This window comes from Argopecten irradians, chromosome 2 (assembly GCF_041381155.1).
Source record: "Argopecten irradians isolate NY chromosome 2, Ai_NY, whole genome shotgun sequence".
Lineage (NCBI taxonomy): Eukaryota > Metazoa > Mollusca > Bivalvia > Pectinida > Pectinidae > Argopecten > Argopecten irradians.
This window is the reverse complement of record NC_091135.1, coordinates 65,149,598-65,176,664: the sequence shown is the minus strand read 5'-3', so window position 1 is coordinate 65,176,664 and position 27,067 is coordinate 65,149,598. Positions and strand designations below refer to the sequence as shown.

The 27,067-nt window shown below is 33.9% G+C and overlaps 2 protein-coding genes across 2 annotated transcripts in view; both read left to right on the top strand.

Annotated features, from left to right (window-relative positions):
* LOC138316233 (FMRFamide-activated amiloride-sensitive sodium channel-like) overlaps positions 1 to 6,492 on the top strand; it is a 51,633-nt gene extending 45,141 nt beyond the window's left edge. The window contains exons 11-14 of the mRNA XM_069257834.1: positions 3,348 to 3,405; positions 3,627 to 3,751; positions 4,432 to 4,513; positions 4,797 to 6,492. Coding sequence (XP_069113935.1) covers positions 3,348 to 3,405; positions 3,627 to 3,751; positions 4,432 to 4,513; positions 4,797 to 5,018 — 487 coding nt within the window. The 3' untranslated portion in view covers positions 5,019 to 6,492. The remainder of the gene's footprint in view (positions 1 to 3,347; positions 3,406 to 3,626; positions 3,752 to 4,431; positions 4,514 to 4,796) is intronic.
* A 2,684-nt stretch (positions 6,493 to 9,176) lies between these two features.
* The window catches only part of LOC138316232 (FMRFamide-activated amiloride-sensitive sodium channel-like), a 54,038-nt gene continuing 36,147 nt past the window's right edge, over positions 9,177 to 27,067 (top strand). The window contains exons 1-2 of the mRNA XM_069257833.1: positions 9,177 to 9,257; positions 22,240 to 22,369. The gene's annotated coding sequence lies outside the window, so the exon portion shown is untranslated. The remainder of the gene's footprint in view (positions 9,258 to 22,239; positions 22,370 to 27,067) is intronic.

Here is a 27,067-nt window from a genome sequence, read left to right as displayed (position 1 = left end):
GATATTCTTATTCTTTCTAATTCTAATAACAAGTATTTCGACACATAAAATGAATATATAGGGAGCGATAGAGTCACCCTGACGACAGCCTCTTTTGATTTAAAAAAAATGAAAGACTGTATAAGAAAGGGCATTAGAGTGCAAAACTTTAATCCATTTACAAATATCAGGACCAAAATAAAAAAATAAAAAAAAGAGATAACCCTGTTAATGAATTTCCAACTAACAGAATCAAATACCTTTTCAAAATCTATAATTAAAAGCATACTAGGTATATTAATATCTTCTGCAAATTCCATAATGTCATAGATCAATCTAGTATTTTCGCCTATATACCTACCTGCAATAAAACCTGTCTGATCTTTACTTATCGATTTGTCTTGAAAAAAATTCAACCTACACGCAAGTGAGCCTGATGCAATTTTATACACAATATTTAGCAATGATATTGGTCTCCAGTTTTTTTAACTGCCTAGGTTTATGCCCCTTTGGTATTCATGTTACAATTCCCTGCCTTTAAGTTATAGATAATTCCCGTTTTATAAAACCACAATTAATAGACCTAACAATGAAATGCCCTATTTTTTCCCCAAAAAACATTTTAAAAGTTCTGCCTGCAGTGAAGCCATCGGAACCCGGACTTTTGTCATTTTTCATTTTCTTTAAAGTATTAGCAGCTTCCTCAATAGAAATAATTCCCTCTAACAACATAGATTCTGTCTGATTTAGTTTTGGAATATCATTATCATTATTTAAAAAAGTATCCAGATCAATATCTTCAATATCATTACTGTCACTGGCATATAAATTTTCATAAAATAATCGTTCTTCATCTAGAATGTCTTCTTGTTTTGAAATGATTTCTGCTTTATCTTTCTCTATAACTGGAATTATTTTTAAGTATTTACGATTTTCTAGATTAAAAAAAATACTTGGTAGGTTTTCCACCTGCTTCAATCCATTTGGCTTTGGAACGTATGATTTTGACCTTCAGTTTATGTTGCCTTATTTTTTCTACCTCTTTTTTTTTTTTTTTTTTTTTTTTGTCTAATTCTTCAAAATCATGATTGTTCTCTCTTGACTATAAATATCTAATAGACTCTATATGAGTATCTTCTTAATATGTTGTCGTTTTTTCTTGTAAGATGAAAAAGATATTGTTTTCCTTCTAATTTCAAGAAAGAGTGTTTCTAAAAAATGATGTTCATTAATTCGAAACTGAATATCACTATTAGAAATGTTCTCAAGAGAATCAATGTTCTATGCTGGAATAGCGTATTGCATTTTCACTTCTGAGATAAATTGTGTCTAAATATTCTCTATTCATACAAAAGTGAATTATTAAACTTCCATAAGCCTTTACGCTGTTTAAAATCATTAAATCTAAGTGATATTTTTGATGAATGATCAGTACGGTATCCGGTATCTATATTAGAGCTCTGTATAATGCATATCATGTTTTCTGGTACATAAAAAATGTCAAGACTTAATGCTTGTTTTAAGGGGTTAGATCTTCTCCATGTGTATCTTCTAGTGTCTGGATGATGTTGCCGGTATATATCAATTAATCCTTGTTCTTCAATTATCTTAATAATCTTATCTCTATTTTTTGGGATGTTTGTCTGTTTATAACTTTGATCATAGTCTAGGTCTGGGTCTAAAACTAGATTATGTTCTCCACAAATAGTATGGAACTCGCTATCAAAATGGAAAACAGCATCTAACACTCTGTGTAAAAATCAGGCGTGTCTGTATTCGGCCCATTCCTTTTCTTGACAACCTGAAATTCAAAATTATTGTTGAATAAGATTGCGACCGCTCTCAAGTTTGACTTAAAAGAACTCAAAGGAAATGTGTATCCCCATTCTGTCCTGATAATATTTTCTATTTCTGGTGTGAAATGTGTGTCTTGAATACAATAGATGTTAAACTTCTTTTTTGTTAGGAATGAAAATACATTTTTTATCGCCTAGGCCCTGACAATTAGCTGATAAAATTCTTATATCTTCCATGATATCTATATTTATTATGTATTATCCATTTGAATAATTCGCCCTGTCAGACCAAAGCTCCATAGACAAGAAAATAATAAACAGAAAGAGTAGTCAGGAGAGAAGAGAGAGAACAAAGAAAGAATATAGGGTTTAGCAGAAAACAGAACTTCAAAAGTTGGAATAGAACAAGAAATAAAAAAAACACAAAGAAAGAAAAAAAAAACCATAACATGTTTCCAAAAAATAATATCCAGCTACATATAGCTATATAAATGCATTGCACAAATATACAACAACCGCCCTCGTATACTATATATTACCTTAGCTTACATGCATCAGCGTTGTGTAACTCGTTGTGTAATTGTGGCGCTTTGTAATTGTTTTCTCTCCATCTTTTGGTGTTATTATAAAAGTTTAGATGTACTAAATTGTATATGTTATACTATGAAACAAAATTCTTATTTTGTATTGGCATTTAGTTAATAAATGCTCTTATCGACAAAAAAACTTACGTTGTTGAGTTATATATAACTTATGTCGACCAAAACAGAGCAGAGCGAACCTGTGTAGTGTTGTTTTCAGCTAGCTATAGATGAAGGTATAAATAAAGGGACAATTCACTCAGGCTAATTCATTACATAACCACGAAGCAAAATATGACATAAATGAATTGTTCTACATTCCTTATGAAACATATGACAAGAAATAGTGACAAATTCCACAACATTGTTAAGTATTTTTAGTAATACCATTGAAATTCCAAATCGTTGATCAATATGATTAAGGAGGTACAACATGTATGCTGTGCCCTTACCAGAGTCAAAGTCACGCACGTTAAACAAATGCAATATATAACCACTGAGAAGTTGATGAAATTATTTTTAGACAAGAACATGCATCTAATAATGTTACCACAACTGTAAGAACATTTTGAGTAGTTCTAGAATAAAAATTCTTTACTACACAGGCAAAGGTCAGGGTTCGGCATACAAGGCTATGTGTAATGGCGATTGAACATTTCACATACATTTGGCTACAGTGGGCTTTTCCGACATATCACAGTTAAACCAACTAATCTAATTTCCATTAGAACTGGCTTGTTTCCGAAATAAGTGTAAGTGTTAATGTACTCTTAGACCGAATTGTCCCTTTAAACGTATTGGATATATACTGTTTTTTTGTTAACTGTGTTTGAGTTAGTGTGGCCGTTACTCTCAACAGAAATATAATTGGGATTTAAACTCCTTATATCATACATAAGCAATCTGTACACGAATGTGTTTGTAATGGTTTATTCAACAATGTAAACAATGTACTGAGTATCGTAATGATACGATTATTTCTTGTTCATAGGGAAAATGTATACACCAAGACAATTTCAAGTCATAGCTGGCCCAGGCAGGAGTATCTGGTAAGACTTTCTTTTGTTCTGATCTGAGTGAATTGAGTTTCTTCTTTTCACTATTGTAGTGTCATATCCATGTTAATTATTTTCTTAAAACCTTTTTTGGAAATATTTAAAATAGCATAACGTATACGCATACTATCAGTATATTTTGTTACACCCTTTTAAAGTTCCTATCGATGCTTGATATAAGAGAAGAATTTACGGTAAGATTTACTGTTCAACAGATCCATCAAATCATACCTTTGATATGTGAAGATACAGAGCGAGCACAGAAAGTTATAAATATAACCGGATACACATGTGATGACTTCGTTCTCAGGGATGATCTACCCGAGGAAGCCGTCCGCCCGTAAGTATACCAAACCACAATATTTAATGAAAGATACGATCATTGTGTATCGTTTCTCGCGTATTGGTATTATCAGAGTGTTGACAGCTATCCCGATACTTTCTCACAACATAATTGTTCTTGCGGAGATTGTGATAAAATAATTAAAGAACAGATGTTTCCCAATGAGGTGCGCGCTGAAAATTTGATACAATTTAATCAACGTCAAAATCATTACACTATAGATAACCTCTGATATAGTTTTAAAGTTTCACATTTTAATAGTGGACTGGGTTATACGAACTTCTCATACCTGCAGACATTTTTCCGTTTTTGGGAGACTGTTTATCGACATTAAACAGATATGATGTAAATTCTTGTTAAACATATTTGAGGTTATATGTTTTTCTTATTATTGCTTGTGACCACTATGATTCTTCGCAAAAACAATCATTGAAAAAGAACCGTTCACGATCGTTGTGCATCCTGTATTTCTCACGTTATAGTTGTTATTAATAAACTTTCTTTTTTCTTTTGGAAAAGGAATTGACATTATTGATTCGATGCTCTAAATGACATAGCTTATCAACGTTAGAGTGAAATATCTGATACAGTAACATATGTTTGTTATGCCAATATATAATGGTAAGAAAACATGGTTAAAAGAACCATTGGATAATCTGTTTTCATTTTAATTTCAGCTTTGAGGACAACTTTGTAAAATTGGAAGTATATTTTGAAGACGTAAACTACGAGCATATAGAAGAGGTTGATGCGTATGATGTAATAATATTATATTATGCTGTTACTTTATCTTCCTACTTGTGTAAACAACTATATTATAATGCAATTTAACAAAAATGGTAAAATATGGGTTATGCAGTATTCAACAAAGTCGTGTTCTTCATTTTAACAAGATATACAGAGATTGGAATAGTTCGGGCCTTGAATGAAACGTTTGATTTGAAATGATTCGAATAAGACGTGTCCAGATCGCGTGGTTTTTTATTCCATGCGCATTTCTCGAAGCCTCAATAGTGTACTGATGATTTTTGTATGATTCCAGGTATATCAATATCTGTCTGATATCGGTGGAGCGACAGGACTGTTTGTCGGGGCGTCTGTACTGAGCCTAGTGGAGGTCGTACAAATAATTGTAGAAGTAATCAAATACGCTGTGAACAGGCTTACCAAACAAAAAGTAGTGCCAATCTCACAAGAGGCTGGAGAAGTATCTTTATCTCCAAACAAATGCAAAAATACGGATATAGATATTGATAGGGATTAGATAGGCCTTGCCAGCTGTCTAATCCTCTTGACTGTAAATGTCAATAAATTTGTTGAAATTTATATAGATATTTATCAATGGAACATTTAGATTTGTATGACTGTTGACATGAAAAAGCAGAGAGATATATTCTGGAGCTTTTAGTTATAAAGATAGACATCCAAGTCGATTTTGTATGCTTGATATATATAATCTTCAAAATTCAATCCTACACATTGACAGCTTCAGTTTACGGTCGCCATTTTTTACCCACTGTAAAAAATCCCATCAGCGTTAATGCGATGCTTTGAAGTCAGCTCAAGCGGTTCAAACGCTTTTATGATCCGACGAACGTAATCTTCGTCCGGTAGAAGCTCAGTGTTATTGCTTTTATTTGCAAGCGTTCAAGTGATAGACCACCTTCCAATATAATCAGCTAACCCAAAACGGAATATCTGTAACGGAAAATAAAATTTTCTTCTTTCTCTTATGTGGATTTCCTTCTCAAATGAGGGTTTTGGGACAAGGATAGAATAAGATATATGAATTAAAAAAATAAACAGAAAATTCGGCTGCGTTATTTCCATAAATTGGACTTTTTAACATTGCATAATTAATGGTTACTAAAACATCTCGCTGGCCCTTTAAGGTCTGGCCTTCAGTCATATTATATATATGTATACTGTTGGTTAAACATTTCGTGCCAGGTCCCTGTGAGGTAAAGCATGAGCGATCCATCGAGAGAAAGCGGGGTTAGTTACAGGAAGTGTGAACCGGAAATGACGTAGTACGCAAGTGTGTGAAATATACCTATCTTTAGTACGAGCGAGTATAGCAGAGTTTCGGATGTAAGTACAGTAGACTACGTATGCAAGTTATAACTAATTTTGTATACAAATGTTGCAAATTGTGTACCCAACATTTTCGAATAAGAATGCAGCATATAGAATAATCTCCAGCAATGTTCCGTTACTTCGGGGTTGGGATTTCACTTCTGCTTTAGGAGTCAAGATGTGAGTACGTTTGGTAATGTCTCTCTGTATACCTTACCGCTAGGGTTGTAAGGGGTGTTTCCTCGATCCAGACGCGGCTGTTTTGTCAAGGCATTGTGAATGTGTACGTGTTATATGTGGAGAATTGTCCAGTATTTTAAATTATTCTGCCAATATTTGGGAATGGATTGTATACTTAACTCTACTGTACAGACTCTAGAGGATCGTTTAGGTAAAATTATATTATTCAGTGGTAGATTTTTATATAGAGAGTGAAAAAAAATATTCAGAAGGATTAGAAAATTATTTTTATAAATTTTTAGATGCTGGGGATTGTTGGATTTATTGTAATTTATTGGTAGGAAATATTGTAATGTAACCATCGAATAGCTACTGGGAGAGTGTGTTGAGAAAGGAATAGACCTAGATATTCAGGATTGTTACAATCCTGTATCATTGTGTATTGTAATGTATTCCAAATATAATTAAATTATATAACTTTATTTAACTCTGGGTTGTATTTGAATGTGTATAGGAATCACAGTCTCGGTGACGGTGATTATTTAGTACGAGAATCTTGAAACCTCATACCTATGTAACTGAAGTTTGTTTTATAAATTATACATTGTACCTATTGGTCCAAGTCCAGAGAAATCCAGGAAACCTAGACATATATTTGAAGACTGAAATGACTTAATGGTGATACAGCTACGGAAATGAAGACGATCTCTGTGATAGAAGATATCTTACAAGAGACTTTTATGACTTATAATAGATTTTAATGAGATAGTCCTTGACCGTTAGTCGAGTCCTTTATGGACTTGGTATCAACCAGATTGATACCCAACCTATGTAACGGTCAGATACGCTACCTGAATTATAGTGGTTTTGGTCATACCACTTGGCCTTTACAATATCCATAATGAGGTAAGATGGCACTGAAGTGTATAGCTATATAAATATCCAATCTTCTGGCTGACGTTCTTCTTCCTTATGTCTCAATTGGCACCGCCTCGTTTTTTTTCTTTAAGTTCATCATTCGCCATCGTGGGGGAAGTTTGGGGCCCGGCTTCATGCCGAGAAATCATACAAAAATTTTGTTCCTGCTTCACGCCCAGCTCAACTAGAGTGTAACGACTTGTATTCAGTGTATTGTTACCAGATGGGATGAACTGTTTTGGTGTCTTTATTATCATGCTTTACTATGACAGGCAATGATTTCACTATCATAAAAATATACAACACAAATATAACCAGACAGACACTCAGTAGATTGCTGAGAAAGCAAGCTATCCTTAGATTTTAGATATTGTTCAGGATCAATCAGTTACTCTTTTCTGAATGTTTCGAGACGTTTTATATTGTTCTGAAATATTCAGCTAAAAACTCTTGGATAATTCCTGTCTCTAATCTAACAAGATATCGTTCTTTCCATGTCAATCCTGGAACCGCTTACTTTTGGATTGTGGGTACGAACCCCACATTAGGCACAAGTAACAGATAATAGCTGTATTCCGCCTGGTTATGTCCTCCATCCTTTAGCCCCTGTAATACCCCCTCCCCCTTTACACTGGACGAAGACCGCGCTACGACTTAGAAAATCATTTAGATAGTGGTTTAAACAACCTCCATCAATAAAACCTGACATATCCTTAAGAGATACTGCATACTAAAAAACCTGAACTATAAGTACAAAACTACCCTCTACTTAAATTATGTTTCAGTATATTGTCTGGTGAACCGTAAAGCCCTTTTGATTATGGGACAATGATACAAATAGTTAATTTACTTTGCAACTATAAAAGTTGATATCGATGCATATCTATTTTAGTCCTCGTGATGGTATGGAACTATTATCCTTGTTACTAGTTTTGTGATTTACGAATGATAGTAAACCGAACGACATGTCCTGGGGTCAGTTTAACACTAAGCTATCTAGTCATTATTGAACCTGTCTCCCTATGTGATTTTAATTATTGCTGGATAAAAAACGGGGAGCTATATGACGTTTCTGTGTTTAGTATGAATATGAAAAAACAACTCCCGGGGAAACAGCACAGGTCGTACACATCTATGTCCCTGATGGATTGTTACAATATTCCTTTCAGCATCAATCGCTTCTCTTAATTGTCAGCGCACATCAAGCTGATGCGCCTACAATTGGGATTTTCCTGACTTGTACTCGTTTGTTTTTTATATGATTGTTACAAATGTATGTTACGATAAAACAGTTCGTCCTGATCAAATATCAAATTAATTACGTGAATCATTTGAGTTCTGTATTGATGTCCATAGAATCAATCAATGTAACATCGTAATTGTATTTTCAAACTGTTTGACTAATGATACCGGCTCCATTGGGAATAGTCTGCGATATTTTGCTTTCTGGGTACTGGGAGACACCACGCCAGAGTCTAGTATAAGGGATGTCAAGTGTAAATTGTGTAGCAAAGTTGTAGCGCCAAGTACCCACACCACAATCAATGTACAGTCGGTGACATCTGCTTTAGGTGGGGCCCACAAAAAATCTTATGTCTAGGATCTCTTTTTATACTGTAATAATTATATTTACTTTGTTTTCATACTACATCTGGCTTTCTGATTGGCCGACTCTATAAAAATAAAAACCGAGAAATCCCGGAAACTCGACATTATCGTGACGTCACGATAGAGACATTGACGTTGAGTATTGTTTTAGGAAAATAATTTCTTGGATAATCAATGGAATCGTACTTAATCAACCAATCAGAGAAATCATTTATAAGCAGATTCACAAAGTTTGTAAACAAATTTCTCTCATACCCCGATGAAATTAAAAATAGTGACATCAATGCTTAACACACGTATAGCCATAAAGCTAAGGTAAATAGTGATCAATCAAAACAGCATTTTCCCTAGATAGAGTACGTTTGATTTGTTTGATTTGGCGGCAGCGTTAATAACAAAAGAATCATTATTCCAGAAATACACGATTTTCAGATAACTGTGTTCAAAGTAGCGTAAAGATATTACGCTACCATGCATCCTTTTACAAAGTGAACTCCACTTGATGCACTCTATAAATATTTGATTGATTACGACGGTACTAGAAAGGCTTTTCTTAATTGTTTTCAGTACCTGACTCAACCGTCTCTATATTTGTGTTACTTTAATATGGTACTGCAGTGACATTTGTACTACTTTAATATGCAGTGACGTTTTTACAGTCATAAAAACCTGAATGGTCACGTATTTGGCGTGTGATTCAATACCGATGACTGCATCAAAGGTAAGGCATATTATTTTGTTCTCTTTTCATGTAGACACATCCTCAATTCCTAACAAACATTTTGGTATGGATGGACGCAAATGCTAAAGGTTAAATTCCATTTTATTTAAATGTTTTGATATTACACTGTAATACATTTTTGTTTAGCTATGGTGTTATTTTGTATATAATGTAACAGGGTGCAGGATTTACAATAAATTCAATACCTGTCTCTGCCAGTGATCGAACTCGGGACCTCTGGATTACTAGTTTAATTTAATTGGCAGACTATGATATTTGAGCTTGATTGGTATATTTCACGTGTGTTATATAAACATATAGTGATCACTCAACCGGTTATTTACCAAGACATACCTGCGTTCACCTGTGTTCTATTTATAGACTTCACACGTACAGATATACTATTGAGTTTCATACATACCTGTTTGAACTGTGTCATTACATTTGTTTCGGTTCATTTGCGTATTGTTGCCCATATTTCATGTTTGGATGGTATACGGAACCCTGACAATGATAAAAGAGTACCCTCGTTCAGCTCGACATGACCAATTTTACATTTTACAGTCCCGGAATAGCAGTTGAGATGGGTTGTTTTTATCTTGTACACACGTTCCTTCCACATATTCATAGTTCTAAATATAACTGTCGAAGAAAGATATATCTGGATGAAATATTATCCGCTGAAAAGTTACATGATATATAGAGCACGATCGAGTGTATTGTGGGTAGCGTTAGGCCTAAGACGTCCCCTTGCAGGTGGTGTATGGGATTTGCAAATTAGTTTTAGTCTAGATGAAATAAATTATTTGTTTTAATTATTGTTTTATGTAAATAATGAATATTCATGTACTTGTTATATTTCCAACATTTGCTACTTTCGTTTGTCCGATGAGGTGAGATAAGGAGGTTTTGCCGAGTCATCTCGGTTTTCCCTATCGACACCAAAATAAAACTTTTATTGTAAGATATTGACCGTGTATTCTGTTTATCCTGTAACTTTTTCATTCTACATACAGAAGATGGTATTCAAAACGAAAGCAAACTGCATGTTATTTACACGATTTCGCTCAAAGCGAAACGCTTCTTTGATGATAAAGAAAAGATGCATTCACTAAACCGAATGAGTGTGAACTCCTTTTTACTACCGTGGGAAGCGACGTCATTCCGGTGATTGTGACGTCACTGTTTGGCGGGACAGACTACCGTTTCATTCACTCCTACTAAAAGTGACGTCACTGGAATGTTCGTGATCAAGTCATCAAATTTAGAAATTGAATCAAACGAAAGAAATTAAACATCTATTTACTGACATCCTACAATTTTCCTATTGAAACTATTACAGGGAATTCTTATTATCCTGTATCGAGTTCGATGCCTAACTAATGTCGATATTAGTGCTGAAAATGCATTGTTTCTTGATATTGTTCCGCTTCTTTTCTTGACTTTAATTTCGTAAAATGAACTTAACCCGCGAAGGGCGTCAGAACGCTTATTTTCAACGGGAATAAACACCGTAGTGAAAATGACCTTCTGAGTGAATATTTGCCTCGAGGAAATAGGGATACAAAAAGTTGATTTTCTCCGGAAAATGGTAAAATTAAAATACATTAATTTTGCTGGAATACTTAAAACATCGTTCTGACTTCAGAACAATTGGAATTATGAATATATCTCTTACAATATTTTTACTATTATTATTATATATAATGTAAGTTAACAAGCTAACGGATACTTGCATTATATATATATCTTTGGCTTCTTAGGTAAAATATGTGTTTTCGTTTAAATATCACATGCAGTGTATATAAAAATAATGAAAATAAAAAGGCTCACCGAATTTTATAACATATATGTATAATTTATTTTTCACAAAAAATAATAATACGGGTAGCCACTTGAAACGTCATGATATACACGTGCATATCAAAAGATCTCCAATACTTTTAAATGACATACGTATCAAATTACTAGTAAAACGTTTCTGTCATAATTTGCGTGCCCCTATGTTTTGGCTGAGGTGACCAAGATTGCATTTTACGGTCTCGGAATAACAGTTGAGACTGCTTGTTTTACATATGTTCATAGAAATTTAACTGTCGAAAACAGATATATCTAGATTGAATATCCCATGAAAAGTTACATAATATTAGATCACGATCGAGAACATCGTGGGTAGCGACGTCTCCTTGCAGGCGGTGTATATGATTTGCAAATTATTAAGTCTAGATGAAATAAATGATTATTCTAATTAATGAATGTACTTGCTATATTTCCAACGTTGGACATTTTTATTTTGCTATCATTAATATCGATGCTACTTTCGTTTGTCCGATGAGGTGAGATGAGGAGGTTTTGTCGAGTCATCTCTGTTTTCCGTGTCGACACCAAAATGAAACTTGTGTTGTAAGATACTGACCTGTATTCTGTTTATCCTGCAACTATTTCATTATACATACAGGAGATGGTATTCAAAACGAAAGCAAACTGCATGTTATTTACACGATTTCGCTCAAAGCGAAACGCTTCTTTGATGATCAAAAAAGTTGCATTCACTAAACCGAATGAGTGTGTAATCCTTTTTACTACCGTGGGAAATATGTAAGTGACGTCATTCCGGTGATTGGGACGTCACTGTTTGGCGGGACTGACTGCCGTTTCTACTTACGGACATCGTAATATTTTCCTATTGCAACTATTACAGAAAATTCTTATTATCCGGTTTCCAGTTCTGTGCCAGACTAATGTCGATATTAGAGCTGAAAATGCATTGTTTCTTGATATTGTTCCGCTTCTTTTGTTGACTTTAAATTTGTAAAATGAACTTAACCCGCGAAGGGCGTTAGAACGCTTTTTTTCAACGGGAATAAACACCGTAGTGATAAAGACCTTCCAAGTATGGCAACAGTGAATATTTGCATCAGGGAAATAGGGACACAAAAAGTCGGGTTTCTCCAAAAGTAAGTGACGTACATAGCAATTATTTTACATGATGAATAATTTGCGTGTCCCTGTGCTTGGGCTGAGGTGCCCAATGTTACATTTTACGGTCCCAGAAAAGCAGTTGAGATGGGTTGTTTTTATTTTGTACACACGTTCCATCCACATATTCATAACTCTTAATATAACTGTCGAAGACAGATATATCTGGATCAAATAATCGATGATGAAAAGTTACCATATGCACGATCATCGTTGATAGGACAATATGCACGTTCGAGTGCATTATGGGTAGCAATAGGCATAGGACGTCTCCTTGCAGTCGGTGTGTGGAATTTACAATTATTATTTGCCTAAATGAAATAAATGATTTGTTTTAACGTCCAGAATGGTTAATCTTAATATTGATATGTAAATAATGAATATACAAACCCATATTTTCAACGTTAGACATTTTTATTTTGCTGTAATATAAATATCGATGCTGGTATCGTTTGTGCGATGATGGGAGATGACGAGGTTTTGCCGAGTCGTCTCCTCTTTCCGTGTCGACACCAAAATAAAACCTGTAGGCCTACTTTAAGATACTGACCGTGTATCCGATGCAAATCCTGAAATAAATAATTATATATTTTGTAGTAATACCTAAACATGTACATTTTATTTTGAATAGGCATGTTTGCATGATATATAAAAAAATACCGCAGGTGTTGTGAATCGAAAGATCAGAAGATATTCACGTTAACACTAAGCCAGATTTCTGCTTATTTATATATGTACATCGTAATATTCATTTATAAACTTTGAACTTCTCAAATACTGTAAACCAAGTTATTTACAAGGGCTGCTAGATATAATGCACTCTCAAGGTGTTCATTGAAAAAACAAAGTTTACTCTCTCTGTAGATATGTATATATGCATTAAACATATTAATTAGTTATTATGTGTTTTCACATATATATAATACTCGACTGGATTATATCACATCTCAGAAGGAAAAAAAATATTTGCAGTTTAGACAAAGTGGTTTTCAGTACCAGGTATTCCCTATACAATATGATAGTAATTTTCTTGAGTTTTAATTGAACGATTAATGACAGAAATTTGCAAGTTGCACACTTTTAGAAAAGCAAAAGAAGAGATTAAAAAAAAAAGAATAGAAGAAAGAACTGAGAGAAGGAAGAAGTGGCAATGGACTGACAAGGCTCATTATTCTCAATGAGATTTATAAAATCATATGTAAAAAGATTAGATACCACACCAAGATCATGCAAAAAAGAAATTAAAGTATATTAAGAGAAAAAGTTTAAAAAGTAACATTATTCTAAAAACTTTCCCTTTTTCTCCACTCACTGACAAATTTCATAATATGTGTTTCACCCTTGGTGGTTGCAATGTATTTTTCAGTCCTGTACATATCCTTCAAAAGATTTTTAAACGCATTCATTGATAAACCAATTTGGAGACATCTAGCACTATAAATATATTGCTTTAGTACTAAAATGACAACATTATCTGTATAATTTTTACAATTGGAGAGTCCAAAAATGAAAGATTACTTATTAAACGAAAATGGAATCAAAAGCATCTCTGATATGGATTCAAAATTTGATAGGAATAACTGAACATTTTCACAGTCCATAATGTATGAACTATAGTCTCAATTTCAGTTTTCACTGATGACAGTAAGGAGTGCCTACAAGGCCTATTTTAAACAGATATGAATTTGTGGTTAAAATATACTGATTAATTCTAAACTGAAGCCACTACAATTTTGTGCTTCTGGTACTGATAAAAGGAATAATGTATTTTTGTCTCCATTTTTGATTGTCAAAACCAAAAATATCATCCCATTTTTTTCTTCCTGTAGCAACAGTAGTATTCTGGCAAAGTGCCTTATAAAAATCACTTGCTCCTGTTTTATGCTTAACAAATATTATAAGTTTTTTGGGATGAATGGGTAATTTAAAATTCTATTGGAAATTTCATCTGATGAGAAAGTCTTTTTAATGGCATTGATTACACCTTGATATGTATGAAAATCTGTATGCATATTAAATTTCTGATTAAATTTCTGCTCCTGTTTTTGATAGTGGAAAAAATACCGTTTGTCAGCGGTGGAGCATCTTCAAACAATGTTTTGCGGTATATAAGTGCTAATTGCCACCATTATACCACAAATGAATGCTTATTCCTTCAAAACGCCAGCTTGCAAGGTCGAATCATCCGAGCTCATACAGGACTAAAAAGTGACGTCACTTGAATGTTCGATCAAATCATCAAATTAAGAAATGGTGATCAAAACAAAGAAATTAAAAACTAATTGGGCGACACCTGAAGGAGTGTCGCGGGTGAAATGAAGAGAAGAGAAAGGGAAAGGGAAGATAACTCTTGTTGTTACTCTTAAACGGGACCAATTCCATTAGGTTATGAACAAGAGGCCGATGGGCCTTAACGGTCATCTGACTATTGGCACAACACCTCAAAGAATAAAGTAGTGGCACACAGTTAAGGCAATCCAAAAAAAACTCTTTTATTAGAAGAAGTCCAGGTCCTGATATATTTAATGAATTAGACCATGAATGAAGGTCCCTTGATCCCCACCATGCTGCAAATCCAATATCCAGTCTCAAGGTAGTCATTCATGTTACAGGCTCAATATCAGGTCTCTATAGGCCTTTAAGTTATTCACACGAAGTCGTTTAAAAGATTTTAGCCTATTTGACCTGAATAAAGGTCAAGATAATTTATTTGAACAAGCCTTTCATCCAAGCATGCCGCAGACCCAATATGAGTACCCTGGGCCTTTTGGTTCTTGAGAAGTCGTTTAAAGATTTTATCCTTTTTGACCCCTGTGACCTTGAGTGAAGGTCAAGGTCCTTCATTTGAACAAACTTGGTAGCCATTCATTCTAGCATGCCACAGATCTAATATCAGATCTCTAGGCCTCTTAGTTATTCACAAATGGTAGTTTAAAGTTTTTCCCTATTTGACCCCAGTGACCTTGAATGAAGGTCATTGTTCTTCATTTGAACAAAGATGGTAGTCATTCATGTCACAGGCCCAATATCAGGTCTCTAGGCTATTTACTTATTCACATGAAGTTGTTTAAAATCTTTTAGCCTATTTGACCCCTGTGACCTTGAATGAAGGTCAAGGTAATTTATTTGAACAAACTTGGCAGCCCTTCATTCCAGCATGCCGCAGACCCAATGTGAGTACTCTGGGCCATTTGGTTCTTGATAAGAATTCGTTTTAAGATTTTAGCCTTTTTGACCACTGTGACATGTGACCTTGAATGAAGTTCAAGGTCATTCATTTGAACAAACTTGGTAGCCCTTCATCCCAGCATGCCACAGGCCAAATATCAGTACCCTGGGCCTTTCGTTTGAATGAAAAAGTTTCGCACTGCAGACTGCGGACGGAGCACGATGACGGACGATGCATGATGACAATAGATCTTCCTGACCCTTTGGGTCAGATGACCTAAAAATATACCAGAGCTTGAAGTCATTTAAGGATTTTAGTCTATTTGACCCCTGTGACCTGGAATAAAGGTCAAGGTTATTTATTTAAACAACCTTGGTAGTTCATTGTATAATATATACTGGCAGTTAACCTGAAAGATACAATTAAATTGATTGTCTATAAAAACACCAATAAAGGAATGTAATTAAAAAATGAAAAAATCCTTTTAAGCTACATCCTCAATACTCCATGGGTTACTATCACTGACGTAATATCCACTCCTGGACTATCTCATAGTAACATTGGAGCCACTTCAGAAGAAACAAACTGACCAATCGCAGGCTTGCAGAAATCATTTTTGGCTACATCCTTAATACTCCAGGGGTTACTATCACTGACGTAATATCCACCCATGGACTAATATCTCATAGTAAAATTGGACGCAGTTCAGAAGAAAACAAGAGGCCCAAGAGGTCTTTATGGTCACCTGAGAGCCGCCATCTTGAATTTCGGATCGACCCGAAAAATAACAACACTTTGTCGGGACCATGTCAGGATCATTTCATACAAGTTTCAGCAAAATTGCACCGGTAGAACTTGAGAAGAAGTTAAAGATGGTGCCTGTGGCGGCCATTTTGGATTTTGGATCGACCCGAAAAATAACAACACTTTGTCGGGACTATGTCAGGATCATTTCATGCAAGTTTCAGCCAAATCGAACTGTCATTTCATGCAAGTTTCAGCCAAATCGAACTGGTAGAAAATGTGAAAAGATAACGCACGGCGGACGACGACGGACGAAACATGACGACTATAGGTCATCCTGACCCTTTGGGAATTTTTTAGATGAAGGTTTTTGAAGTTTAAGCCTATCCTATTTGACCCATTTTAGCCCCACCCCTCAGGCCCCTGGGGGTCAGTTATGGAAAATATGTTAATATGATTCAATGACCATTTCATACTGATAATTCTGATTCATTTTCTATTACAAATGACCAAATAATGCTCAAAAATGTGTTTTACCTAAATAAACTATAGTAAATTGGCCCCCCTCCCCACGTGATTCCATCTATGAAGAGTATTTGATTCCACTATTTCCGGAATTTTAGAAAAAAGATTGTTGAAGTTTTAGCCTAATTGACCCCTTTCGGCCCCAACCCTCAGGTCCCTAGGGGACCATATAATTCACAATTTTTATTGACCTTTGGCCATGAAAGGTCTCTGCAAAATTAGATTAGGTCACTGGAGACTTCATCTCAGGTGACCTCTAAACTGAGTCCTGCATAGACTTCCTTACAAGATTACAGAGAAAGTGACACCCAACTTCAATTTTACCAACACATATGTACAGTGAACCACATTATACAATTCCTTTGATGTGTGTTAAATTACCAGTGACTTCTGTTGCTTGCAGTTTCATTGACCGATTGACAGTTGTAATATAGCCACGCCTCTACCGTAACCCCCAAACACATGTGTTTCTATTCAATATCGGAACAAACAATGCGGTTTGATTGACAGCTGGCGATCAGTTAATTATGAAATAGTGCAGGGGTAGATATTATGTCAGTGATAGTAACCCCTGGCATATGGAGAAGGATTAGGCTATTACTCTGCCATTTACTTAAATAAAGGGAGACTTAAATTAAAACTTGAATGTGGCATTTTATAATTGTTCCTATGACATACAATTAAGCAAGGAGTTCATCATAATTGTTATTGCTGCCTGCAATATGCATTTTCATGAATAATCATGCAAAAGTCTCTGCTAGCTACCCCCATTTTATCGAAAATAAGTAAAAATTGGTAATAATAGACAATATCACTTGGCTGGCACTCAATCACTTACAAATACATACATTTTAGAGAACAAGATATGTTAAACAGGTTTTTACACAAAAAAACGAACAAAATAATTTTATAATCAAGTTAAAATAACACGAATTCATTTAATATGGATTATATCGTTTCATAATGACACGGCATCAAAGATTTGAAAAATATCATGTACTTATACATGTACATCACGAATAATCATGTAAAAGTCTCTGCTACCCCCATTTTATCAATAAGAAACTGTTTTTCCTCATGTAGATAAAAAAATGTCAAAATATAGACAATATTGGTCTGACCGAATACTCAATCCATAACAAAACATACATTTCTCTGTTTTCGCAATTCTTTTAGTGATATTGAGCATTTTGCTAGAACATACCGTTAAGCAATTATTATGTGTCATGTAAAACTCTAGTGCATACAAATGTCCATATCTACATGTAAGTAATAATGTTGATCATATCCATTGTCAAACTACATTGTTACCATTTTTTCTGGATTGTTTTCTCTTAGTTGTCTAATATTCAGATTACTTAAAATCGTTTCGGTACCTTCTGAAATGACTGACTTCCGCATGTACCGAAATGACATGAAATGAAGCTGCGTTACATGTGCCTACGGACTACCCAAACGACATGTTCATTACTTTATGGTTTAACTACTAGCAATTTAATCATATGAACAAACAATATATTAGATGATACATATATTCAAACGGCATCTGCCTCAAAGGCAGTACAATTATCAGTTATGCATGGTTCTGTTGTCAGACAGTCACTCGCGATGATGATCATAAACAGACTGTAAACCATGGAAGGCCGTTTCAGGATAAAATACCAAAACTACTTAAGTGTCTTTTTTACCACTTAAGTATTTAATGACTTTTATGTCATTATGTGTTGTATTTACTTAAGTATTGTATAGTTTTACTTAAGTGTAACTTTGGTTCTTGTTACTTAAGTACATTTTACATAATCATCTAAAAAACAGGTAGGGCGTAAGAATTGTACCTGCTGCCCCTATTGCATGATCGTAAAAGGCGACTAAATTTAGGATCTTTTCTTATCTCTTCTTCCTAACTGACTTTATCTTCCCTAATGCCTCCCTTGGCACCGCCTCACTTTTGGCCTTGAGTTGAGCGTTCGCCCCTGTGAGGAAGGCTCTGGGTTCTGTCCCCTGGCCGAGACACACCAAAGTCTATAAAAGTGGTAGTTTCTGCTCCTGCTTAGCACTCAGCATACAGGGAGTGGGACGACTGGTTCGCCCGTTGTCAGTATAATGTGACCGGGTGGGGTGTGTTGCTTGGTGTCTTTGGCGGCATACTTCAGTGATATAGCACTTTAAAAAGGGCAACAGTTCCACTATACAAGAAGACACAACATGAATATACCGCAGTCTCCCAAAACCTGCACTTCGCACAACATACACGCAACACACCACATACATGGGAGGCCGTCCTTACATGACCATAGCTGTTAATAGGACGTTAATTAATCAAACAAACAAACAAATCTAAAAAAAACACCCATGAACCAACTCGCCCCGTGCAAAAGTAATGAGAAGCAGAAGTTGGTTGAATTGAATTGAATCCTTTCTGGACACGTGTGAAGTTGGTTAAAACAATGAAGTACTTAAGTGGATACATTGTATGCTAAACTACTTAAGTAGAAGTTGGTTAAACACGAAGGTAGATATGTTAAACTTCTTAGACCAAAAAACATATGTCTGTTTAGAGTTACATTTGCAAAAAAAATATAGTCGGTCGGTCCGGAGGAGTTTTTTTGGTATCTGAGATCAAAATCCCGACTGGTTTTTTTCGTAGAAAAGAATGAAAAAATTAGGGTCGGGGGTAAAAACAATAAGGGTCGGTCGGGTAACCATTAACAGACATATTTTTTGGCCTTAAGAAGAAGTTGGTTTGAAACACTTCAGTAGAAATGTTAAACTACTTAAATAGACGTTGGTTAAAACACTTAAGTAGATATGTTAAACAACTTAAGTAGAAGTTTGTTAAAACAATGAAGTACTTAAGTAGATACGTAAACTACTTAAGTAAAAGTTTGTTCAAACAATGAAGTACATAAGTAGATATGTTCAACTACTTAAGTAGAAGATGGTTAAAACAATGAAATACTTAAGTAGATATGTTAAACTACTTAAGTAACAGTTGGTTAAAACAATGAAGTACTTAAGTAGATATCTTAAACTACTGAAGTAGAAGTTGGTTAAAACAATGAAGTACCTTAGTAGAAATGTTAAACAACTTAAGTAGAAGTTGATTAAAACAATGAAGTATCTACTTAAGTAACAGTTGGTTAAAACAATGAAGTACTTAAGTAGATATGTTAAACTACTTAAATAACAGTTGGTTAAAACAATGAAGTACTTAAGTAGATATGTTAAACTACTTAAGTAGAAGCTGGTTAAAACAATGAAGTACTTAAGTAGATATGTTAAACTACTTAAATAACAGTTGGTTAAAACAATGTAGTACTTAAGTAGATATGTCAAACTACTTCAGTAGAAGTTGGTTAAAACAATGTAGTACTTAAGTAGATATGTCAAACTACTTCAGTAGAAGTTGGTTAAAACAATGTAGTACTTAAGTAGATATGTTAATCTTCTTCAGTAGAAGTTGGTTTGAAACAACTTAAGTAGAAGCTGGCTGGAAACATGTAAGCAGACATGTTAAACTTGGGACGAAATGGCAGAGAATATTTGCAATTAAGTGATGTACAACATTTTTATGATGTTGACAGGGAACATAATGGACAAAGGCAAATACATAATGATGTTAAACAGTTATGTTATTATGTATACCTTTTACTTAAGTACTTAGAATCAACACTTAAGTGCGAAAAAACTGACCATTATGTACATAATTATTATGTACATATTTTAGCACTTAAGTTCGAAAATGATGTACTTAAGTGTGAAAAAAGACACTTAAGTGGACATAAAAGTTACTTAAGTTGTTATAGTTATGTACTTAAGTAGTTTTGGTATTTTATCCTGAAACGGCCTTCCATAGTAAACAGTACCTAACGTTATATTTGCAGGCCTACAAAACAATCAAATATATCTGATAATATTAATATCCGCCGTTAATGATATTGATGTCTATAACAAGTAAAATGAACAATTACTTACCTGATAATGCCGGATTTAACTTGAACATCAAGGCGGCTTCAAAGTTTTTACTCAACCGGATACAAACAATACACATTCCTCATAGGTGGCGCGATAGTCTGCGCCATGATTTTGTGTATTCGAGACAATACAAACAGCTCCATTTCACTGTTGCACTTTTTGGGCGCATTTTGTAACATAAATGTGATGATAAGTGCATAACTTATTTACTCATTTTATGATGTTTAGTCACTTCTACATAAAATTTCAAAAATATCACTCATTTTTAAATGGTACATTTGCCGGTCCAATCATTCAGAATAGTTCCGAAGGAAGGCACCGGGACCCCAAAATATCTCGTCTGTTGGGAAATTTACCGAGAACCTGCGAAATACCACCAATATTCAAGGCTGTATTATGGTCGTTGTATGTAACATTTCCAAAAATCAGAAATACCGTTTTGTTCAGAAATGCAAGGACCTTTTATATGTAAAGTACTAGCATGTCAGCTTTATTAGTTAATTTACTAGGACGAATTAAACAGAAACCAGTGGTCAAAATGTCGATTTTGAAGGTTTTACACAAAAATATCTCGTCATTTTGAATTTTCACAGCTAAGGTGATTACTCCAATCGATAGATCACGCCGAGTTTAGCTTACATTCACAATTTCAGCAAAAAAATATCGTTGGGTTTCCTTATTACTCAAATCGCGAAAATAAGCAGGTTGATAGGTTTATTTAGCCGTGTTAACATTTCGTTCTAGAACGAAAACTCTGTTATAACAGAGTTGTCGTTCTTTCTCTCCATTATATTTACTTACGTCGTAATATTTTCCTATCGCAACTATCACAAAAAATTCTTATTATCTTGTGTTGAGTTCTATGCTTGAATAATCTCGACATTAGGTAGCAAACAAGAGAAGAACAGCCTGGCCCCGGTCTATATTTTTATTAAGTGGGGAGTCCCTGTTTTGAGCCATGCATAAAAATTTAAAAATCAAATATATTCTGAAATTGGTACATCCAATATGGAGGGTTTGATTTAAGCTTCAATTTTTTCAAAATAAACATAACAAAAATGGGTTAGAGATTACAATTCTTGGCTCCTCCGGAAGTGCGTCTTGACCGGAAATGCTAGCTTTACTTGAAGAAAAATCCATAGCGCGGGTTTAGGCAAAAATATTGAAAAATCCACACGATCGACCTATGAAATAAATTAGCTTATTTTGCCATTGTGATAGAAGTGCTCAATTTAAGGTAGGTCTTAAGAAAAAAATTGAGTACAATTTTCTGCAATTTTGGGCTAAAAATCATGATATTTTGCAATTTTTCAGGTATTTTTTTGTTGTTACCATGGTATTCACATGCATGAATAAGCGCAGAATATGGCCAAATCTGTATCAAAATATCAAATTGTAATTGCAAAAAATGTGCTGATTAATTATATATATACTTTTGTACAGGTATTTTTTACAGTTAAATGACTATATCGATATTTCTAAGGCATGCGCTTTATTTTCATAGATTGTCCAAATCTACTGTTTTCTGCTACCTTAGTGCTGAAAATATCTTGTTTATTAACATTGTTCCGCTCCTTTTGTTGAGTTTAGATCCGCAAATTCGAAGGTCATCAAAACGCTTGTTTTCAACCGGAATCAACACCGCAGTGATAAAGACCTCCCAAGTGAATTTTGCATCGGGGGAACAGGGACATAAAAAGCTAATTTTCTCCAAAAGCAGGTAAATTAGAATACATTAATTTTACTTGATCATTTAAAAAATCATTCTGATTTCAGACCAGTTGGAATTATGAAGATAACTCTAACAGTATTATTATTATTATTATTATTATTATATACAAGCTAACCGATACTTACATTATATATATCATTGGCTTTTTAGGTAAAATCTGTGTTTTCGTTTAAATATCATATACAGTGTATATAACAGTAATGACAATAAAAAGCTCACCGAATTTTATAACATATATGTATATTTCATTTTTCACCAATAAAAAAAGGACAGCCACTTGAAACGTCATGATATACACGTGCATATCAAAAGGTCTCCAATACTTTTAAATGACATACATATCAAATTACTAGTAAAAGTTTCTGTTATAATTTGCATGCCCCTGTGTTTTGACTGAGGTGACCAAGATTGCATTTTACGGATTCGGAATAGCAAATGAAACTGCTTGTTTTACACATGTTCATAGAAATTTAACTGTCGAAAACAGATAAATCTAGATTTAATATCCCATGAAAAGTTACATAAAATAAGACCACGATCGAGAGCATCGTGGGTAGCGATAGGCAAAGGACGTCTCCTTGCAGGCGGTGTATGGGATTTGCAAATTATTTAGTCTAGATGAAATAAATTATTTTTCCAATTACTTTTTTATGTAAATAATTAATGTACTTGCAATATTTCCAACGTTGGAATTTTTGTTTTGCTATAATTAATATCGATACTGCTATCGATTGTGCGATGAGATGAAATGAGGAGGTTTTGCCGAGTCATCTCGGTTTTCCCTGTCGGCACCAAAATAAAACTTGTATTGTAAGATAGTGACCGTGTATTCCGTTTATCTTGCAACTTTTTCATTGTATATACAGAAGATGGTATTCAAAACGAAAGCAAATTGCCTGTTATTTACACGATTTTGCTCAAAGCGAAACGCTTCTTTGATGATCAAGAAAAGATGCATTCACTAAACCGAATGAGTGTGTACTCCCTTTTTACTACCGTGGGAATATGTAAGCGACATCATTCTGGTGATTGTGACGTCACTGTTTGGCGGGACTGCCTGCCGTTTCATTCATTCCTACTAAAAGTGACGTCACTGGAACGTTCGGGATCAAGTCACCAAATTTAGAAATTGAATCAAACGAAAGAAATTAAGCATTTATTTACTGACATCGTAATATTTTCCTATTGCAACTATTACAGGAAACTCTTATTATCCGGTATCGAGTTCTGTGCCCGACTAATGTCGATATTAGTGCTGAAAATGCATTGTTTCTTGATATTTTCCCGCTTCTTTTGTTGATTTAAAATTCGTAAAATGGACTTAACCCGCGAAGGGCGTCAGAACGCTTGTTTTCAACGGGAATAAACACCGAAGTGATAAAGACCTTCCAAATAGGACAACAGTGAATATTTGCATTAGGAAAATAGGAACACAAAGAGTCGATTTTCTCCAAAAGTAAGTAAGTTACACTACATTAATTTAGCTGGAACACTTAAAAAATCATTCTGATTTCAGAACAATTTTAATTATGAAGATATCTATTACAGTATTTTTATTATTATTATTATTATATATAATATAAGTTAATTATGTAAGTTAAGCATTTAACTCTTTTCTAAGATGTCGAATGATCACCTATATTATTGATATTCTATATGTCTGTCAGTATCATTGAACTTTTAACTTAAAAAACTACACATCTCTTTTCTCTCAACTTACCTAAATTGTACCTCAGCGACAATTCCACTAATCAATTTCCTGTCACAGTACAAAAATAAATAAATGTATTGATAATTTGGTCTGCCTTGATTCCATTCCTAGTATACTTGCTTTGATGTTTGCTTTCTTACTCACCTTACTTATACCTTTTCTGTTCCTTTTCTATTCCCGATTCCCTTCTGCCTTGCCTATTATACCATTGATTCCGTCATATGCTAAACTACCAGTTCTTGCACACAGTCCTGAATCTTGCATTATCTTCTTCGGCATTACATAATGCCAGTCAGTCTATCGCTCTATCGTGCTCGAATCGGTAACTTCAACAACTGTGTCCAGTCCTCAAACATTGTCATCTATTTGGGTATCGTTAAGTCACTTTGTGTTGGGTTATTACTTCTGATTCTATTAATATATTTGTCATTTGTTAGGTCTCAAATCCATTCTTTTCGTAATAGATATCTTGGGAAGTTTATTAACAACATCAGTTTTTCTATAGTAGACTTTATTTGCCTTTTTTCCTTTTTTTTTTTTCTTGCTTTTCCAGTGGCAACTATCTTTATCCAGTGATATTGAAATAAATCCCGGTCCTTCGTCTCTGAATTCATCTTCATCATCACATTTTTCAAATATAAGTGAACAGCTTGACCTTTAGCATAATTTTTCATTCGTCCATCTCAACGTTCATTTCTCAATCTGTTGAACAAGCTTTTAACACGGGTATAACTAACATTCAACGCTAACTTGTTGGTCGACAATCAGTCCTCTCTATTGCGAGATATGTTTATTCTATATTACTTGTCTCAATTAGTAGAATCACCTACATTTTTTACTGAATCCTCTAACTCACTGTTAGATATTGTGTGTGTTAGTGACAGTAACATAATTAGTAAATGTATTGTTGGAGAGAGCTTCCTCGACCAACCGGTTAGATACCACTGTTCTACTTTCTGTTCTTTTAACATAATTAAACCAATTCGGCAAAGTTTTAAACATTTGGCTCTTCGATAAGGTAATTATGATTTATTTAGAGGAAATTGAATGATGTTTACTGGAATACATTGATCGATGTTGATGATATTAACGATTCGGTTAAAACAATTTACAGAGACGTTGCTAGAAATAGCTAAAAGCTGTATACCTAATAAAACCATTACTGTACGATCATTCGAAGTGCCCTGAATGTCAAACGAAATCAAAAGGTTAATTCGTAAAACAAAAGAGCCAAACGTTCTCCTACATATGCTCACTGGTCAAATTTCCGCCAAATTCGCAACAAATGTATCAATTCTATCAAACAGGCTAAAATCGCATATGTCAAAAATCTTTGTGGAAAGAAACCTTCGGAAACCCTCTAATCTCAGTGTAAAGAATTGGTGGAAAGCTGTATACTCATTACCTCCTAATCGTAAAAATTCCGCAATACCCCCCCACTTCTTCATAATGACACCTGTATTTCTGATGATTTCGAAAAAGCTTGTTTATTCAAGGATTTTCTCTGTTCCCAGACCAATATTGATGATACTGACCCTATTTTGCGTTTTTATTGACTTCGAGAAGGCTTTCGATAAAATATGGAGAAAAGGTTTGTGGAATAAGCTATTAATTAATAATGTGAATGGTGAAATGTACACGGTCATATATAATATGTATCTAGGAATTAAATCTAAAATTAAATTCAATGGTCGTCAATCAGGATTTTCCCATGCGATATTGGATTGAGATAAGGCGGAAATTTATCCCCCTTTTTATTTAATTTTTTATCTTAATGACATAGAAGATTTTTTATCAAGACACAATATTAAAGGCATTTAATGTCTAGGCAATAAATCTGAAATGTATCTTCGTATGTATATAAAACTTTTTATTCTATTGTATGCAGATGACACAATTTTATTTTCCGATAATCCTATGGATCTTCAAAAGCAGCTTAATATATTTAGTAAATAGTATTCGCTGGAAATTAAGAGTAAATAGTGATAAAACCGAATGTATGGCGATTTCAAAAGGAAGATTTGTTAATAGACATGATTTCAGATTTGATAATAACGTAATAGAATGTGTTAATATATTTAACTTTTTAGGAACAGTATTTTCAAAGATATCTTCATTTAATGATGCAAAGAGTCAGAATATTAAAAAAGCATCGATTGCTATGTATGGTATTTTGAGAAAAGGCAGAAAATTGAATTTATCGGTTAGATGTAATTTTGATCTATTTGAAAAAAAACAGTTAAACCAGTTTTGTTATACGATTGTGAGATAATGGGGGTTTACAAATGTACAAACAATTGAGCGCTTTTATTTAAAAAATTTTGTAAACTGCTATTGGGTTTGAAAAAAAGTACACAAAGTTACATGGTATATGGCGAACTGTGTACTAGACCACTTATAATTGACATTAAAATAAAGATGATTAATTATTGGTCAAATATGATTCTATCTTAAGAAAATTAATTAAATGTTGTAGTGTATAGTATGTTATATCATATTTTTGTAAATGAAAACAAAGTAGTTCCATACTTAACTTTTGTACAAAATATTTTAAACGAATGTTGGTCTGATGTACATATGGCACTTTCAGTTCCAACACAATTTGAATCCCAAATTGGTTAAAGCTCAAGTTAAGCAAATATTATGTGACCAATTTTTACAAAAATGGAATTATGACATTTTTGTTCCTTAAAGTCAATTTGCTATAGAATATACAAAAACTAATGTAATTTTGAAAAATATTTTGATATATCAAATGATAATGAAAGAACTTTAATGTGTAAATTTAGAACAAGTAATCATAAATTTATTGTGGAGTCTGGTAGATGGATTAATATGAATTATCAAGATAGATTTTGTACTTATTGTGGTACCAATGATATTGGTAATGAATTCCATTATTTATTAAAGTGCCCGTTTTTGATCTTAGAAAGAAAATTATATGTTAATGAGTACTATTACACACCAGACCAAAT